This window comes from Acomys minous (assembly GCF_964271855.1).
Source record: "Acomys minous genome assembly, chromosome: 10".
In the NCBI taxonomy this organism is placed as follows: domain Eukaryota; kingdom Metazoa; phylum Chordata; class Mammalia; order Rodentia; family Muridae; genus Acomys; species Acomys minous.
In genome coordinates this window covers 1,368,204-1,385,047 of record NC_140491.1, presented here as the reverse complement: position 1 = coordinate 1,385,047, position 16,844 = coordinate 1,368,204, and the positions used below count along the sequence as shown (strand labels likewise).

Genomic DNA, 16,844 nt, shown 5'->3' with positions numbered 1-16,844 from the left:
CAGCCCCAGAGTAGCCAAGTTCACTTTCATGTTTTAAATTATTGTTTATTCACCTGAGGTTTTGTTTATTTGTATGTTTGCTTGAAGACTGGGTTGCCCTGTGTCCCAGAATGGCCTAAAACTCACTCTGTAGCCTCAAACTCATGGCATCCCCCTGCTAGAGTTTCCCCAAAATGGGGTCACAGGTTCGCACTATGGAGCTAGGTTGAGCCAGGTATTTTGTGATCCATTTAAAAGCCATAAAAAAATTTTTAAAATTTGTATCTTTTAAAATAAGACAATAAAACATTTAAAGTTTATATAGAAAGACTATGAAATTAAAAAGAAAGACAATAGGAAGAAAAAAAAAGAAAGAGTGTTTCTCTTTAAGTCAGTAAGCTCATTGCATTGATATAAAATGTGGTGGTGGCTTCCCATCACAGCTCTAAGCATTGGTCTAAAGCCAAAAACATTTTCACACCCATGAAATAATTGTATTATAAGCCTTTATGTACAAGTACTCTTTATTAAATGTATAAACATATTTACAGATTTTCCTGGGCTTTTTTTTTTTGCTACAATCAATTTATAAGTGAGGATTTCTTCAGCATTTTTTAACTTTAAAGTGATTTTAATTCTATGAACTACTTAGAAATTAAAAAGAAGGAATTCTCAGATGGAGGCCAATTAAAATTTGACATTTTCAAATTTTATAGGCCTCATGGGCAACCGTTACAAAGCAATGGAGTAACTCAAAAGTTTATGTTCGTGTAATCAATATAATGTTCCCCAGAAAATAAGAGATTCTGCCTATAAGATAGACATTTCTATCAAATATCACCCCCCCCCCAAAAAAAAAAAACCTCAGAACACATTCATTTACACATACCAAGAACAGGTAGAAATACAGAAAAAAAATCTAGAAATGAGACAACAAAAATCCAACCAGGATTGAGCTATTTAAAAAGCTGCAAAAGATTCAATTAGGCTGTTAAACCTACATAATGAAAAGGAAAAGTCAGTAGTTACGAACCCAGATACATTGCATAACACTCACTGACATCCCACCCAAGGCTATGATATTTTTATTCTCCTCTTTCTCTAGCTGCTTTTAAATTTTTAAAGTACCCTGGTTATAAAATCTTATCAAACTTCTCAGAAAAACAAACATGCCAGACATACAGATGTTATGAGCACAGAAGCTTGCAAGAGTGTTAGCATTTTGGCAGCTAATATTGCTCTCTACTGGGATGAAAATACAAAAGGCCTGTGTGGACTTGTATTTGAATGGTTCTGGCACAGTGGGCAAGCTGTTATATGACCTGCATCAGATTTGACACAGGTAATCTGTTAGGTTTTCCAGTGCCCAGATTTGTATGTTTTGGGTATACACTGCTTTTTCACCTATAGAACAACCTGTATCGATACTTCATTATAGTGTGAGAACCAATCATCAAGAGTGTACTAACATGTGCTTATCTCCAAGTGGCTATAGGAACAAATGTATTTGTTCTCCTCTGTCAGCACAGGAAAAACAAATATATTGGCTACGTTGTCAGACTCTTGCTAAATTGCCTTTATTAAAGAACATAATGTCCTCTGCTAAATTACGGTTCTTGAACATGCACTGATTGTCCTACTACTGAGTTACGTTGTAAAGGTGAAAGAGCTTCCCTTTAAGACTCTCTTAACCAGCACCTAGAACGCAGTGGGCTCCAGGCTCTTCAGGAACTACGTGGGGACCGTGTACAGTACATAACTGAATGAGCTACTAGGAAAAAAGAATTTATACAATGGATTTAACTTTGGCTCAGAGCACAACGTTTCAAGTCAACTGGTAAGTATCCTTTGGCCAATTATGTGGCAGAAAACACATTTGCCCTGCTCAGTGTCTGTTATTGATGCAGGAGCGGCTTTGCTGTATTGATCAGTGTTTGTTTTGTTCTGTTTTCCTCTTCCCAAGGCTTTGTTTAGCAGAGGAAGTCCTTTCTTGCAGGAACTAAGAAGTACTGCAAAGGTCACAGCTTATGACCTCCAGCACACAATTTTGGTTAAGGGCAGTACCAACGGGAATTGGTGACTAGTTGATTTCATAGGGTGTATTTAAAAATATCACAGTCCCCCTTATTTAAAAAAAATCAATGCAAAAATATGCATCATGTATCTCTTTCAGCCCTATTTTTCTTGTTCCAACTTTCCATAATGGTCTGTATTCCATCCAATTTGAACAGTGAATAGATTCTTTTTAAAACCATCTTTCTCTAAGGAAAGATGGTTCACTTTCTAGCCACTGAAGAATTAATTAACTCTCTCCATATCTGACTTGTATTTTTAATTGAAAAAATTACAGTGAGTTTTTATTTTAGTAAAGAATACTTATCTTTAAAAACATTTTAAAAAGACAGTCTGTATTTCCGTCATCTTTTATGAAATTACTGTAGCAACAAAATTACATTAGACTTTCCGATTTCTCCATGGTGTCCTTAGATAAATAAACAACCCAGTAGACCATGTTAAATGCCCCAAATGTGACCGGAAAGAGAATGCGAGCGTATTTGTCTATTTTACTTGTTCCAGATCCGGAAGGTGGCGGAGCGGAGGGAGCAGGTGTAGATAACACATTCCCAGCTGCCCCTGTGGTATTAACTGTGGTCTTAATTCGCCCAAGTCTGGATCCAAACGCAGGGCGAGTAGAAGCCGCTGGTCGCGATGCCCCGCGAGGCGTGGGAGATGCTGCCGACGAAAGACGTCTTGCTGCTGCGGATATAGTCTCAGCTGCGTTTGCTCTGCTGAACGGATTTGGACTGGAAGCTAAGTAGGCCTTAGGTGTGGCTTCCGAAGATTCTTGGACCGCCGTGGTCTTGCTAGAATGGTTTCCCACCTCAGTTCTGATGTTGATATCCGATTCTGACTGGACCAAGGCATTTGTTCTTTTCCTCATGTTCAAATTGGCTTGTGTATTCTGAAGAGATATATTAAAATTTACGTTGACCGTGTGATTTTATGTAGATCTGAACAGAATTCAAAGATAAAATAACCATTGTACATCCACCGTAGCCACTTAACTCGATATCATTGCTTATTTCTAGCCATATTAATAGTAAGTAAAGAGTTGGAGAAGTCAAGAGGATCGAGAGGGGGCTTACAAATGGGTGACTGGAAAAAGCAGACCTCACATGCCATCAGTTAAAAGAAATGAGCACTCACTTTGGAGAGACAGGCATTTTATACGGTATTTTTTCTCTTTAGTACACTCAGACATTTTTTTAAAGAGTCCACTTACTACCTCATGTACTTGTGAATTATGATTTCAAGGTCAATGAGTAAAGTTTAAAAACAGAAGAAATCAGTTTCACAAAACTGCCAAAGCAGACTTGGAGAAGCTTAGAATCCATTCTTCATGTCAGCTTGGAGTATTCTTCCAAAAAGACTGCAGCTGAACTAATGAGAACTTGTGACCTAACATATGGCCACTAATTTCAGTGGAGACAACTGAAATCAAAATCAACATCAACTTAAAAGCTGAAGACACCATTATGTACCCTGCACTTTTCCTGTACTATTTTTAAATCCTATTTTATAGAAAAGAAGAATCAATTTTACTTTATTCTAAAATATTACACATGTCGTAAAGAACAAAAATGAGTTTGAATCGTGTGTACTATTGCTGGAAAAATTATATATATGCACATATCATGACATAAAGAGAATATAAGAAAAATATATTGAAAGTAAAACTGAGACAAAATGCTAAGCAGGAACAGAGAGATGGTTCAATCTGTAAAGGCGTTTGCTGACAATGCTGGAGACTGCAATGCCATTTCCAACTCACATGGTGGAAGGAGAGAACGGACTCCAGCAAGCTGTTCTCTCATCTTCACATTCATGTGGTCCCTTTTACATTGCTGCTTATGTCACACACACACACACACACACACACACACACACACACACACACACACACACTCATGCATGCATGCAAACCTATACATACACACAAAGTGAATAAATGTAAAGTTAAAAATCCAAAGTATGTGGGAAAGGGAAGGATGTGGAGACAAAGCACTAAAGTGAAAAATGTTGAACAGAGATCTCCAAAAGTCTAAACAGAGCTATGTTCAGTCAAGAACTGTTTATGAATAAGAAGTGCTCAACCAAGACTAAAAATCAGAAGGACCAGGAATCATGAAGGAAAACAGTACTTGATACCCTTCCAAAGACAAGTATAATAAATGCATTTTCTCATTAGCCAGATTTGAAAGTGTCTACATCAACTCGGAAAGCCTTTACTTCAGATGAATGGAAAGAAGAGTTTTAAACAATGACAATAGCTCCAAAGCCCTATTGTTTATTGATGAACTTTTATAGCAAGATCAGAAGATAAAGCTGACACCAATAACTTATCTGTCCTGGAACAAAGTGCAAGCATATTTCAGAGCCTCTTTAAGATTCCCTCTGGACTAGGTTTCTTCTAGAACTTCCTGAAATCCAGTGAATCATACTCTGTGTAGTGGGCTGGTTACAAAACTGGTTCCACCCATCATGTGTCTTCACAGCCATGTCCCACGTAATGTGCACACTCCTCCCTTATCAAGAGATGGGTTCCATTTCCCTAGAAGCTGCCTTAATATTTTCTGTGGCCAATAGTATACTGTGGCAATGGGAGCATGATATATACAAATCTATCTCAAGAATTCTGATTTCATTTCATCTTGCTTGAAGTGTTGTAACCAAAGAGATGAAGAAAGCACCTAACTTAACCCATAGGGTAAGAAAGCACTATAGCATAAACATGTACCCCAGTGAGACCAAACACCGAGCTGATGGGTCTGTTCAACTAAGAGAATAAATAGCCTAGGCAAGCATAATCAACACAATTAGAAATTTCACACCGATGCATAGAACAGCAAAGGTAAATATTTACAGTATGTACATAAGTATTATTATGACTTATTAGGGAGCATTGTTCTTTCAACAGTTTAAAGTCTGTAAACTAATAAAATAAGCCTTCAGACAGGAGGTGTTTCCAAACCTCTCTCATGAGGGAAATTTCCTTCAACCTTTTATGCTAATAAAAGGCTACTTTGCCCAGAAGCCTTAGAGGACCCTCAGAAAGTACTGTTGCCTAACGTCACTGTTGCCTAAATGACCAAGATGTGTTGTTCTTCGTGAATTCCATGTATCAGGCATTAAAATATGTTTCAACTGAGAGAAATTTTAGTGTCACTTTACATCGTGAGGAACAAAATAAAAGCACAGTGTTTCTGACTGATTGGAAGTCACATCAAGTATCACTCTATCTAATTTGCTCTTCTGAATAGCCTTTCTATTCAGAAATGTGACAGAGGCTTTCAAAAGCTTACCACTAAGACATTGATTCAAGACATGAAAATCAGAAGTGTGTAATATTCTTTCAATGTCACATTGGATGTATGGATAAGCAGGCCATCCAAGAGGCATGCATTGTTCTTTATCATAATTTACCTGAAAGTGGTTCTGCCGTTTACTGTTTGATTAGTGACTGAATATGGTAAAGTTTTTATCTTAAGGTTTAGCATCATGCCTAGCAGAGAATATAATCAGACTGTATGTATTTATTCCTATGTGTCAGGAAATACTTCTGTATCAAAACTCCCCATCATATTCTAGAATGCATTCCATTTAAAAATGCTTACAGAGTGCTGGGATTACATGTGTGTGCCGCCAGAGCCAAGTGGATCTCTGGAGTTCAAGACCAGCCTGGTCTACAAAGTGAGTCCAGGACAGCCAAAGCTACACAGAGAAACCCTGTCTCAAAAAAAAAAAAAAAGAAAGAAAGAAAGAAAGAAAGAAGAAAAGAAAGGAAAAGAAAAATGCTTAGAGAGACTGGGGCAATGGCTCAGTGAGTAAAAGTGCTTGGAATGCAACTGTGAGTGCCTAAGTTTGAATTCATGAAGCCAAGGGAAGTTGAACACGCACACAGAAAGAGAGAGAGAGAGAGAGAGAGAGAGAGAGAGAGAGAGAGAGAGAGAGAGAGAGAGAGAGATTACTATTTATCAGGAAGATTTTGAGCTAGTTTTCCACCAAGTATTGATTAACTAATTGAACAAATCTTGACATGTGAACATCTGAAAATTATAGAGGTAAGTTTCTGATGGTTTGAAAACTATATTCTGATATATGATCTCTACATAGTTCAAGGTGTTTAGAAGGATGCAGCAGCAAAGCAAGAAACAATGGAAAGGAAGAAAATAAAACAAATGGTGTCATTAGTATTGCTGTATGGAAAAATAACAAAATGTGTGTATGTCTAGTAAAAATGTGTTAATGACCCTCTAAAGAATAAAGAATGTCTTATTAATCACTGCAGCTTAAATTAATCAGTAGGAACCAACTTCACAACTGATCTTTGCACCAAGAGGAGACTATTTTAGAAAGTCAAGATCCTTCAAAATGTTTTCATAAAAAAAATGACATCTGGATTCAAGCTTACTCTTTATTTGTGGAGCTGACTTTTGCACTACTGTAGGCAATACAAAAGCAAATAAAACATGTGTATTTAATATTCTGAATCTTATTTATTATCCCTACACAAAAGAAAAAATAATTTGATTAATTTGAGACCTAAATCTTTCCTCTTTGCCAAGAAACCAAATGCTGTTTAAATTATCTTCTATTTGTGTTTGAATGTAGACCGTGTAAAGAGTAGTCTGGATTGCTAGTGTGGTGGTGCACACGTCTTTAATCCCAGCACTAGGGAGGCAGAGGCAGGTGGACCTCTATGAGTTTGATGTCAGCCTGGTTTGCAAAGTGGGTTCCAGGACAGCCAGGACTGTTAACCCAGAGAAACCTTGTTCTTAAAACCAACCAACCAAACAAACAACAAAAATAGTTTTGGAGCAAATGAAGTGGCAGTTGGTGTGATGTTGATTCATACAGAGTCCAAAGACTTCTATTACTATTTGACAAACACAAAGTGCTTTCAAGCAGGACTTATGCATCATTTTGAATTTTTAAAAAATGATTTAATTTGAAATCATTTTGTCACTAGTCACAATAGCCTAAAGGAAAAAAAAAACAACTTAGTGGGATAGAGATGGGAGGTGGCAAATTCAAACACTATCAACAAATTAAAGCAGCAACCAGCAAACAGGATCAGATCCAAATAATTCATCAGTCATGACTGTGATCTGGCACAATTTCTTATGCAATTTAAAGAAGCATTCTAACTCAAAAAATTAAAATTCATCTCAACTCTAGCATTGAAGAGACAAAATAAGTAAGATTAGCTTTGAAGAATGAGAGCATCTATGTTCACATTCTTTACTCAAGAATCTAATGAAGTTTAATAAAATGTAATTTAGCACTCCTAAATTAAAAACTAACAAGGCTAATAATGAACAGGTTTATCTTCCAGAATATCAATGAGTAAGATACACACAAAATAAGAATCAAATAATGTAAGGTCAATTATTCAAGGCTACTTGAACAGGTTTCAGGGGTGGTGTCTTACTGAGATCTATCAATAGTCATCTTAGAAAATTCTGTCATACAGAAATGAAAAACATCACCTCCAAGTTTCATGCTGAATATTTAATAGTTACCAAGGGATTCTATCAAACTCCAAAATGTAGAAATGAAAACATTAAATTCCCAATTTATTATATTTCATTTCCTCCAAGTCTTAGCATTTAATCCAATATTCTTATTTCCATAAGATATAGAAATATTCCTTCTATTTAGATTTACCAACCCCTTACTGAGATCTTTGAGAATTCATTTTGCCTATTTTATATATGAAGGTTTGAAACATTAGGATTTCTTTAAGATAACTGGTTTTGTGGTCAATTTTGTTTCTGAGCAAACAATTTTGTTTCCTATTGCTTCCTTTTATAACTAAGTGTTTTATATACTATGTGTGCTCCCAGTGAGAGTAGCCGCTGTGCTGACAACTGAGGCAGCCAGAACAGAAGTTCTCAATCCTTCTAGAATGCCTTCTGGAGTTCCTTTTATCAGTTCTGCAAATGTATCTCAGAGGAGGAAGAGGGCAAAGCAAACCCAGCTAGCTTTTCCAAAGCCCAAAAGGTGGCTGAGTCATCAATGAGGCAACACGGGAATGTGGTACTGTAGTCATCTAAAGTCTTCATGACAACACTCCCATAGGCAGTAAAATGCTCAGACTCTTAGCCTATATTGGTAAAAAGTTCATGTACTACTTATGTGATCTAGTTTTTTTTTTCTTCCTTGAACACTGGCTAACTGATTAGAATTTCAGATTTCCAAACCAGACAGAGCTGGATTCTAATACTGAATCTGTTATTTTGTAGTTATAGCATATACAGCAAGTTATTAAACCTCTTAAAATCTCAGACTCCTTCACACAACCAGATTAAAAATATGTCTTCCTCATGACAAATAAAGAAGGTCATATATATAAGGCAATTAGAAGAACACCCAGCATGCATTAAACATCAACTATATAGCATACAAATTTTGATTATCCTGCAGTCAAATTAAAAAAAAGAGAGAGACTGTAAAAATTTTAAAAAATCATTCAGAAAGGAATAATTATAGGAAAATAAAAATTTAGTAGATACTTTAATGATCTATAAATTATGAACAAATTTGCAAATAATCAGAGGAGTAGATGTACACTAAAACAAGAAATAGGCTCTAGTGAAATCATACAGAGTAAACATTTTGTTAGTTGAAAAATAAATAAATACAAATAAAAACAAAATAGTATTGATAATCAAGGTGAGAATTAGCTTATACACAAAACAAATACAAAATGCGATTTTGGGGAAATTAGAACCACAGCCCCACCACTACTACTACTAAAAATACTGACTTCAGTAGAATGATTCTTTCATAGTTTATATTATGGTCACAGACTTTGGCTAAATCAGGTATCACTATCAATGCCATGTTCCATGTGGGAAAAACTATAGCAACAAATATTTCAATGTTTTAGCAATAGATGCCTATGTTATGATATCACATCTTTATCCCTTTAGGGTTTTATCAGTTATTGGTGAAACCTAAAATTCTAGTCATCATGAAAACAACACTGGATAGGAAATAACTATAACTCATACTCTCTCAGAAAAGTGTACTTCATGGTGCTAGGATAAGACACAGCATTCATTAGGTAAGGATTTTGTACAATTGTTAGTTGAGTAATAGGGAGCATTAATCAGAAAACAACTACACTAATAAAATGGCATGAAGACTTTTGTAGAGTTAAGATCCTCAAATACTATTTGGGAATCCAGACTGGTTGGGTAGGTGCCAGGGACCAAACGGCCTGTGGCCGACCCCCACCCATTCAGCATCTGCAGCAAACATCCTGCTGGGCCACTCACTAGGCATGCAAGGCATCCGGCTTAGCCCTGAGAAGAGAGCGATCCGATCCTGAGATAACCACAGAGACATCCTGCTTTGTCTCACCTAGGAAAACCCCTCTCCTTGCAAATGTTCCCGGGGCTCAACCCCAGAAGATTTTGTACTTTTCCATTTACCCTCCCCGCTCACCCCTGCCCTCCCTAAAGCAGGATTTAAAAAGCCTGCCCCCACCCTCAATAAACGGCTCTTGACAAGCTACTGTTCGCTTGAGCCCTGCGTCTCTCTCGCCCATATCTTTAACCACAGGTTGCGACCCCCCTCGGCCCCCCAATAACTGACCAGCTGGACTGGTTATGTGGACTAGTTACGTGGACTAGTTAGGTAGGGTAATTTTAAAAATCACAAAGATTTCTCAAACTACCAACAAAACATTATTTTATTGAACAAGTTTAAAGTAGGCCCTCTGGATTTGTATTTTAAAGAATCTTTATTTCTTTTATCTTCAAATTGTTAACTATGAATGTATTAAAATGATTTTTAACCAAAAAAAACAAAAACAAAAACAAAATTCAAACAAACAAAAATGGACACAGCTTTAGCTCACCATTCTAGACAAGCTGGCCAAATCTCTAAATATAACTGGATATTAAAATGAATTTCATCTATGAACATAGTTGCCTGGTGTACTATACTCAACTTTTTCCTTTATTTTTTTATTTCAATTATAGTTTTTAAAAAAACTGTGATGGGATCATCAGATAAGGGATGATAGAAGGCAACAGACATCAAAGCAAGTCATAAATGTAAAACAGTTTCAAACTCTGCTCTTACCAAATTTCTATGGATGACTATATTATACAAGAGGGTCTAATGGAAGGATATCCTCATAAAAGATGAGAAGACACAAGAGACAGCTCTTTGCACAGTATGAGGACACGATGACAAAGTGGGAAGAGAGGCATCATTAGAATCTGAAACCCACGGTCTTAAATCTGGCCTATGGTCTTAAATTTTCCAGGCTCTAAATTGGAAGGAATTGATTTCTGTTGCTGAGTCCATTCAGTCTCTGGTATTTTGTTATGTCCACCTGAGCAGACTAAGAGGATCATCTAATGCCAAAAATAAAATTCATATCATAAATTTAAAAAAAAAAACTTTTGAGAAGCCCCTGCTCTATCAGAGGCCACACTGGTACTAGGAGTCCCAGAAGACACCACCTGCCAACTACTAACACCCCTTAGAGTTTGCTCAGCTTCCCCAACACCACCACCTCCCCTAGGCTCATATCCCAGACCACAACTCCAACTGAAAACTCCTAATCTACCCGAGGACAAGCCTGTACTAGGAACTCCAGAGGCCAAGCCAGTATCTAAAACCCAAGAGACCATACAGTTACCTGAAACTGCAGATGTTTTGCCTGTATCGAGACCCTCAGAGGCCATGGCGGTTCCCATAATCCCAGAAAACCAGATAATTCTGGCACCCAAAACCCCAGAAGTCATGCAAGCAGCCAGAGTCACTGTGGAGCTACCCTACTGAATCTGAAGACTTGCTAGCCACAAGAGACACAAGGTGCTCAGGCCAGAAGACCAGAGAATACACAGAAACCAAGGAAAAAAAAACATCAAAAAAGCATCTATCCCACAAAGATAAACACAGACATTTATACTAAACGTATAATAACACCAAACCCAGATGACTAGAGGCCAGTTTAATGATGCAATCTACAATAGCCAGGCCAATATGGTACCACCAGAGCCCAGCTTGCCTACTACAACAAGCCCTGGATATTTAAACACAGCTGAAGCTCAAGAAAATTACCTTAACACTAATCTTATGAAGATTATAGAGGCCCTAAAAGAGGAATTGAATAAATCCCTTAAAGAAATCCAGGAAAACACAAAGAAACAAGTGAAGGAAATGAATAAAACTGTTCAAGACATAAAAATGGAAAGAGTAGCAATATAGAAAACACAAAGTGAGGGAATCCTGAGAACAAAATGTAGTTAAGTGAACAGAAACTACAGGCCAAGCATCACCAAGAGGATACAAAAAAATAGAAGAAAGAATCTCAGGTATAGAAAATACAAAATAAAAAGTTGATACTGCAGTCAAAGAAATTGTTAAAACATTACCAAATCTTAAATCACACACACACACACACACACACACACACACACACACACACACACACACTAGAAGAAACCCAGGAAATTCTGAAATGACCAATCCTAAGAATAACTAGAAACAAAGAAGATTCCCAGCTTAAAGGCCCAGAAAACACTTTCAACTTAATCATAGGATTTTTCCTAATCTAAAGAAGGTGATCCTATAAAGTTACAAGAAGCTAATAGAACATCAAATAGACTGGACCAGAAAAGAAAGTCTCCCTGGCACATAATAATCAAGGCACTATACGTACAGCGCAAATAGAGAATATTTAAAGCTGCAAAGAAAAAAGACCAAGTAACATATAAAGGCTGAATAGACCTACTAGAATACACCTGACTTCTGAATGGAGGCTCTAACAGCCAGAAGGGCCCGGAAAGATACCTGCAGACTCTAAAAGACCATAGATGCCAGACTACTATAGCAAAACTTTCAATCACCATAGATAAGAAAACAAGATACTTCTTGACAAGATATTTAAACAATTTCTATCCACACATACAGACCTACAGAAGGTAATAGAAGAAATATTCCAAACTAAGGAGGTTATCCACACCCATGACAACACAGGAAATAAATAATTTCACACCAGCAAAACCAAAAGAAGGAAAACACACACGCATGCACACACACACACACACACACACACACACACACACTACCATCCCACAAAAAATCAAAAGAATAGGAATTAACGATCATGGTCATTAGTATCTTTCAATATCAATGGATTGAATTCCTCCCACACACACCCAAAAAAGACACAGTCTCACAAAATTAATTGGAAAATAGGATCCATCCTTTTGCTGCATAAAAGAAACATACTTAGACATCAAAGATAGACTTTACCTCAGAATAAAGATCGAGATAAAGATTTACCAATATCTAACAAAATAAGACTTCCATCCAAAATTAATCAAAGGAGATAGGGAAGATATTTCATATTAATCAAAGATAAAATCCACCAAGACCATAGCCTCAATTCTGAATATCTATGCCCCAAACACAAGGACACCCACGTTTGTAAAAAAAAAAAAAAATTACCAAAGCTTAAATCACTCATCAAACCCCACACATTAATAGTGGGAGACTTCAACATCCCACTTTCACCGATAGACAGGTTATCCAGACAAAAACTAAACAGAGAAATAGTGGGACTAACAGGTGTTATGACTCTAATGGACCTAATAGATATCTACAGAACATTTCACCCAAACACATAAGAATATACGTTCTTCTCAAACCTAATGGAACCATTTCCAATACAGCTCACATACTTGGTGACAATACAAGTCTCAACATATACAACAAAACGGCAATAACCCCTGTATCCCATCAGACCACCATGGATTATAGCTAGATTTCAACAACAGAGGCAACAGAAAGCCTAAAAAAATTGATGAAACTGAAAAACTCTCTATTGGATAACCACTGGGTCAAGGTAGAAATAAAGAAATTAGGGACTTCCTAGAATTCAATGAAAATAAACAAACATCAAACCCAAACTTATGGGACACAACAAAAATGGTGCTAAGCAGCAATAGGCTGGTTGATCAGTGGAATCGAATCGAAGACCTAGATATGAATCCACACACATATGGTCACTTGATTTTTGACAAAGAAGCCAAATCCATTCGATGGAAAAGGGATAGCATCTTCAACAAATGGTGCTGGTCTAACTGGAGGTCTATCTGTAAAAAAAAATGCAACTGGACTCATATTTGTCACCTTGCACAAAACTCAAATCCAAGTGGATTAAAGACCTCAACATACAAACAGAGACACTAAGTCACTTAGAAGAAAAAGTGGGGAAGAGCCTGGAACATATTGGCACAGGAGACAACTTCCTGAACAGAACACCAACAGCCCAGACATTAATGTCAACAATTAATAAATGGGACCTCATGAGGCTGAGAAGCTTCTGTAAGGCAGGAGACACTGTCAAGAGAACAAAGCGACAGCCTACAGACTGGAAAAAGATCTTCACCAACCCTACATCTGACAAAGGTCTAATATCCAAAATATATAAAGAACTCAAGAAATTAAACACCACCAAACCAAATAACCCAATTGAGAAATGGGGCTTGGAACTAAACAGAGAATTCTCAACAGAGGAATATCAAATGGCTGAGAAACACCTAAAGAAATGCTCAACCTCCTTAATCATCAGGGAAATGCAAATCAAAACAACTCTGAGATTCCATCTTACACCCATCAGAATGGCTAAGATCAAAAATTCAAGCCACACCACATGCTGGCGAGAATGTGGGGAGAGAGGAACCCTCCTTCATTGCTGGTGGGAATACAAACTAGTAAAACCACTTTGGAAATCTATCTGGTGCTATCTCAGAAAAATGGGAATAGGGCTTCCTCAAGACCCAGCTATTCCACTCCTTGGAATATACCCAGAAGATGCTCCAGCACACAACAAGAACATTTGCTCAACCATGTTCATAGCAGCCTTATTCATAATAGCCAGAACATGGAAACAGCCTAAGTGTCCCTCAGTAGAAGAATGGATAAAGAAACTGTGGTACATATACGCCATGGAATACTACTCAGCTATTAAAAACAAGGAATTCCCGAAATTTGTGGATAAATGGATTGAGCTAGAAATGATCATAATGAGTGAGTTAACTCAGAAGCAGAAAGACTCAAATGGTATATACTCACTTATATCTGCATATTAGTCCAAGGGGCATGTCCCACGAAAGCCTTCACTTACCAGGAAACTGAGACAGAGGGGAGGACATTCTAGTGGGACTCTAGATGAGAGAAGCATGGGAGAATGGCAAAGTAGAAGGACCCAGAGGGTCCTAGAAGCCTACAAGTAGAACATTATGATAGGCAGATTTGGGCTCAGGGGTCCCGCTCAAACTAAGGCACCAGCCAAGGACAATACAGGTGGTAAACCTTAAACCCCTACCCAGATCTAGCCAATGGACAGAACACTCTCCACAGTAGAGTAGAGAGTGGGATATTACTTTCTCACATACTCTGGTGCCTCACCTTTGACCATGTCCCCTGGAGGGAGAGACCTGGTGGCACTCAGAGGAAGGATAGCAGGTTACCAAGAAGAGACTTGATACCCTATGAGCATATACAGGGGGAGGTAATCCCCCTCAGGAACAGTCATAGGGGAGGGGAATAAGGGGAAAGTGGGAGGGAGGGAAGAATGGGAGGATACAAGGGGTGGGATAACCATTGAGATGTAACAAGAATAAATTAATAAAGGAGAAAAAAATAAAATTAAAAAAATGGTGCTAAGAGGAAGTTCATAGAACTAAGTGCATATATAAAGATATTCAAGAAAACAACTATTTCATGTATTCTTTTTATTCTTCTCTTTGTTTCTATTTTATTGATTTCAGCCCCAAGTTTGAGTATTTCCTGATGTCTAGTCCTGATGTGTGTGTTTGCTTCATTTTGTTCTAGTCCTTTTAGGTGTGCTATTAAGTTATAAATATGAGTTCTCTCCAATTTCTCTCCAGAAACTAGAAACAACCTCGGTGTCCTTTAGCCAAAGACTGGATTTTTTAAAATTTGGTACATTTATACATAAGAGTATTACTCAGCTGTTTTTAAAAATGAATTATGAATTTTGAAGGCAAATGGATGGAACTCAGGATGATATTTTTTCTAGATCCACTTATAGGTGAGTACATACCCAGACCCAGGAATACAAACATGGTATATACTCACTTATAAGTGGATATTTAGCTGTAAAGTAGAGGAAAATCATGCTACAATCTACAGGCCCAGAGACACTAAGTAAGAAGGAGGACTTTTGGGTAATGAAAGAATCTCCCTTAGAAGGAAAAATAGAATAGACTCTCTGGTGGGCTAGGGGTTGGTAAGGATGGGAGCAGGAGGAATCAAGTTGGGGTGGTGGAGGGAGAGAATACTGGGAGAGACAACTTGAGTTGGGAGGAATTTCAGGGGCATGGTAGAAACCTAGTGACACAGAAACTCTGTGGAATCTGTGAGTGTGAGCTAGTTAGACAGTAATCAGGGACAGAGAGCCTGACCCTGCTGTCCTCTGCAACCCAGCAAGGCTTCAGGGGTAGGAACTGGGAAACTGACCCAACCACAGAACCTTAACTTACAGTTTGTCATCCATGAAGGACACATTGGGATTGGAGTCTAGCATAATTGTCAGCAGATATCCCAGAGAGATCTCATCCAGCAGCTGATGGGAGCAGATACAGGGCCAGATATTGGGTGGAGCTCAGGGAGTTCTGCTGAACTGGAGAGGGAGGGAGATTTGGGGAAGCTGGAGGGCTCAAGGACAACACAAGAACACAGCAGACAGAATCAACTGACTGGAACTCAAGTGGGCTCTAAAGATCAGGGAGCCTGTTTTAGTGTGACCTAGGTCTTCTGTATCTATGTCATAGTTGTGCAGCTTGGTGTTCTTGTGGGATTCCTAACAGTAAGAGCAGGGACTTTATCTGACTATGCTGCCTGCCATTGGGACGCTTTCCCTACCTGTTTTCCTCATGCAGCCATGATGTGATATGTACCTGGTTTTATTGTAGCTTCTTATGCTTTCATTGGTTGATATCCCTGGGAGCCCTGTTCTTTTCTAAGGGGGAGGTGAAGGAGGTTGGAACTGGAGGAAAGGGATGTGGAAAGGAGAGACTCAGGGAGGAGAGGAGAGGAAACCGAAATCTAGATGTAATATATGAGAAAAATAAATAAGCAAGAAGAAAACAAGGAAATTAGAGAGATTTCATACTGGCAACTTAACAACACACCTGAAAACCTTAGAAGAAAAGGAAGCAAACACTCCCAAGTGGAGTAGACAGCAGAAAATAAACTGAGGACTGAAATCAATAAAATGGAAACAAAGACTCAAAGAAAGAGTTGGTTCTTTGAGAAAATCAACAAGATAAACACCAATCCAAAATAGCTAAATGGTAGAGAATGAATATCCAAATTAACAGAATCAGAAATGAAAAGGGGGCATAACAACAGACACTGAGGAAATCCAAAGAATCATTAGGTCTTACTTCAAAAACCTATACTCCAGAAAATTTTAAAATCTAAAAGAAATAACAATTTCTGTGAGAGATACCACTTACCAAAGTTAAATCAAGATCAGATAAACGTTTTAATGGGAAGATAAAAGGGAGGGAATAACAATTGGGATGTAATGTGAATAAATTATAATAAATAAAATATACATTTGAAAGACCTATACCTCTAGAAACAGTCATTAAAAGTCACCCAACCAAAAAGAGCCCAGGTCCAAAAGGTTTCAGCACAGAATTCTACAAGACTTTCAAAGAAGAGCTAATAACAATACTCCTCAAACTATTCCACAGAATAGAAACAGAAGGAACATTGCCAAACTCATTCTATGAAGTCAC

General features: G+C 37.7%; 1 protein-coding gene across 3 annotated transcripts in view; it reads right to left on the bottom strand.

The window, feature by feature from the left end:
• Nucleotides 1–471: 471 nt before the first annotated feature.
• Nucleotides 472–16,844, bottom strand: part of GABRA4 (gamma-aminobutyric acid type A receptor subunit alpha4) — a 75,133-nt gene continuing 58,760 nt past the window's right edge. For 2 of the 3 annotated variants that reach the window (XM_084798646.1, XM_084798645.1), the window contains one exon: nucleotides 2,733–2,941. In XM_084798646.1, coding sequence (XP_084654772.1) covers nucleotides 2,862–2,941 — 80 coding nt within the window. In that variant the 3' untranslated portion in view covers nucleotides 2,733–2,861. Of the gene's footprint in view, nucleotides 2,942–16,844 lie in introns of all 3 variants that reach the window. The other variant, XM_084798644.1, reaches the window with a different exon arrangement.